General features: G+C 47.0%; 1 protein-coding gene across 1 annotated transcript; it reads right to left on the bottom strand.

Moving 5' to 3' along the window:
* Positions 1-396: 396 nt before the first annotated feature.
* LOC126947293 (protein FRG2-like-2) lies at positions 397-2,149 on the bottom strand. The gene is given in 6 exon segments (XM_050777984.1): positions 397-489; positions 491-920; positions 923-934; positions 1,259-1,336; positions 1,566-1,646; positions 1,904-2,149. Coding segments are annotated over 6 exon segments (840 nt in total). The 5' UTR covers positions 2,079-2,149; the 3' UTR covers positions 397-425.
* Between the last annotated feature and the right edge of the window lie 737 nt (positions 2,150-2,886).

The raw sequence follows: 2,886 nt of genomic DNA, 5'->3' as shown, positions 1-2,886 counted from the left end.
GGATTGTGCCACTGCACTCCAGCCTGGGTAACATAGCAAGACTGTCTCAAAAAAAAAAAAAAAAAAAAAAAAAAAAAGCATATAATTTTATATTTACTTTTCTACAATCTAAAATACGCAAATTCACATGATTACATTCTAATATTTTTCTGATTATACAGAAATGCACGACTGTCATCAGACATCCGAAAGGCATCAAATGTCTAACATGAAATATAAAATTTGTCTGTAGCCTTAGTGCTCTGCAAAATGGAAGGCTCACAATTCTGAGTATGCCACTCAAGTTTCTTTCCTATGACTTCTTCAAGTTCTGTCATTTATTAACACAGTGCATCCAAAATTGTCACTGCTGGTCATCTGGAAGAATCTGAGAAGTAACAGGTCCTTGTTCTCATTCCCAGAGATGCATCCTCTGCTGAATAGGGTCAGGGTGCTCCCAGCTCAGCCTCATCTGATCCACTGACAGGCTCAGTTATCTCCTGCCCAGGGATGGGCTTCTCTATCCAGGGCTGAATCCCCAGGACCAGGCAGTGTGGCTGGGACAAGCCAGCCCTCAGCAGGGAAGACATAAGCTGCCTGGGTGGACATGGAATACAAGGTCTGCACCTGGGCACACAGAGGCCCCCAGAGCTGAGTGAGCAGTGTGAGCTGCTCCCAGGTCAGTGGAGAACGGATCTGCTGTGCCCACACCTGGGCTAGGTCTTGATAAATAGCCTCCGACATAGCTCGCACAGAGGTCACCAAGCTTTTTCGAAGTGACGGTGTTTGGACTCCTAGGGCCCGAGACGTGTGCCGCTGGCTGCGCCCAGTGCGAGCCCTGGAATGTCCCCCATGGTTGCCATCACAAGTCTCCTGGATTTCACTGTTGTGCACAGCAGTGGAGGATCTTGATTTTTTTTTCAGCGGCAAGCTGCACTCTCTTCTGGACAGTTCCCTGCAAAGAAAGCATGTGAGAGACTCGCCAGAGCAGTCCCCACAGACCCTCATTTCCAGAACCCCCTGTGCACCCAGGTGAACCCCACTTGTCTCTCCCACTCCTTCCTGACCATCTCAGCACTGGAATGAAGTGAGGTTGAACCCCTTATGAGTCCCCAAATATTCTCAGAGTGCTAAGCTCTCAAAAATGTACTTGTCAGTAAGTAACTCCCTTTCCGCTCAAGCCTCGTATAAAAGTTTCCTGATTATTTACCTTTTGGGGCAAACCAAAAACAAAAAAACCCACCACTACCACCACCAACAAAAAACACCAAGATTCTACCTGCTCTGTCTTGGCAGCTGTCCTTGGAACTGATTTTTCTTTTCCTGCAGTTTTCCCGGTATGAGCTGGACTCTGGTTCTGTGAATACAATGAGAGTTTGAGAAAGTGCCTCCAACTGAACACCCTGAAATTCCTAGTCCATCCTGGACACACAGGAGCTCAGGTTCCCACCAAACCCCAACTCTCTTCTGTTCTCCAGTGTCCAGGATCTGCACCGCCCTGGCTGCCAAGGAGCTCCCGGTTTTCTGGCCAGGGGAGCCAGTGTTGCTGCCCTGTCCCTTCTTGCCTGGAAAGAGTCAAATCTTACCGGATCCAGCAGTGCTGTTCCCGGCCTTGAGCTTGGTTTCCTCAGAATTCTCCTCCTTGTTTGGATTGGGCTCCGATCCTGCTGCAAAAGGAAGTTTAGATGACTCACCTCTCCCTAGGCAGAGTCCCATAGTCTATCTCTGATGAGTTTTTGCGGATCAGTCTTTCATGTGAAGTTCTGCCAGCATCACGAGGAACACATTTCTCAAAGTCCCCTGAGGGCACCAAGCCATTTCCCATCCCCAAATCTCAAAATAAAACCCTACTAAAGACACATGGCTCAGTATCCCTGATTCCAACTCTCCTTCCAGCCTCCATGGCAGCAGCCCAAGGCCTTACCTTGCCTTTGTATGTGCTTCTCACGGGAATGGGAGGAGGCCGTCTTGCCTTTTCCTTTGAATGGTTTCTTCTCATCTGGGCCCCTTTCTGTAAAGATCTGTGGGGAAGGGGGCTGGTCAGTGGGGTGCTGCATGGAGGAGCAGTGGAGATCCGGGTCTTCATTTCCCTTTCCCATGTTGACGCTCAAGTGAAAGGAGGCCGCTCTTTCACGTCCAAAGGCGGACTGCGGGTTATTCCGCTGGACCTGCCTTTATACGTCCCTCGGCTGGGCGTGGCTGACTCTTATTGGCTGAACAGGTTTCTCCTTCCTGCCGCTTCTTAGAGCCTCAAAAAGAAGTTTCTTGCTGTAGTTCTACTGGGGGCCTAGACCAAGTTAAGGAGAGACTTTTTCAGGATCCTGTCATAGTGACGAGAAAACAAAGAACCGGGAGCCAGGGATCAGAAGAAGATCGGGGAATCATGTCTTCCGATTTCTGTCTCAGTTATATTTTGCACAGAAAGAGAATTTATTATACATAGTGTTAACATTGTATACATAGATATTATAATTTCTTAAATGCTTGGAAACAACAAATGTCAAATTATGGTTGATTGTGTTAGATCCACACATATATGATGAAATAAAAATGCAAAGAAAAAATAAATACCAAATGAAATGGCCCATCCTACCTTAAAAAATGGGGAAGATAATTAGATCAAATGCAATAAAATTGAATTGATTAGATTAGAGCCAGTGCTAACCTAATCAGCCCTTGATTCCTGAGGTAGCAAAAAGTCTAGGTGGAAAAACATTTCCCCTTTCTCACCCTGCCTCAGTCATCCTGGGAGCACCACTGTGTTCTGTGGAATTTATTCAGCCTCCCTAGTAAAAATGGACTTGATTCCAAACAGGTAACCCAACTGATCACAAGAAAAACAGCCCTGATTCTGAACATTCAGCTCCTGTCTTCACACAGCAGACACCACCCGAATCCCATCAAAGC

Source organism: Macaca thibetana, unplaced genomic scaffold (genome assembly GCF_024542745.1).
Source record: "Macaca thibetana thibetana isolate TM-01 unplaced genomic scaffold, ASM2454274v1 unplaced_scaffolds73, whole genome shotgun sequence".
NCBI classification, from domain to species: domain Eukaryota; kingdom Metazoa; phylum Chordata; class Mammalia; order Primates; family Cercopithecidae; genus Macaca; species Macaca thibetana.
The sequence above is the reverse complement of the archived record's forward strand: the minus strand, read 5'-3'. Positions and strand labels throughout refer to the sequence as shown.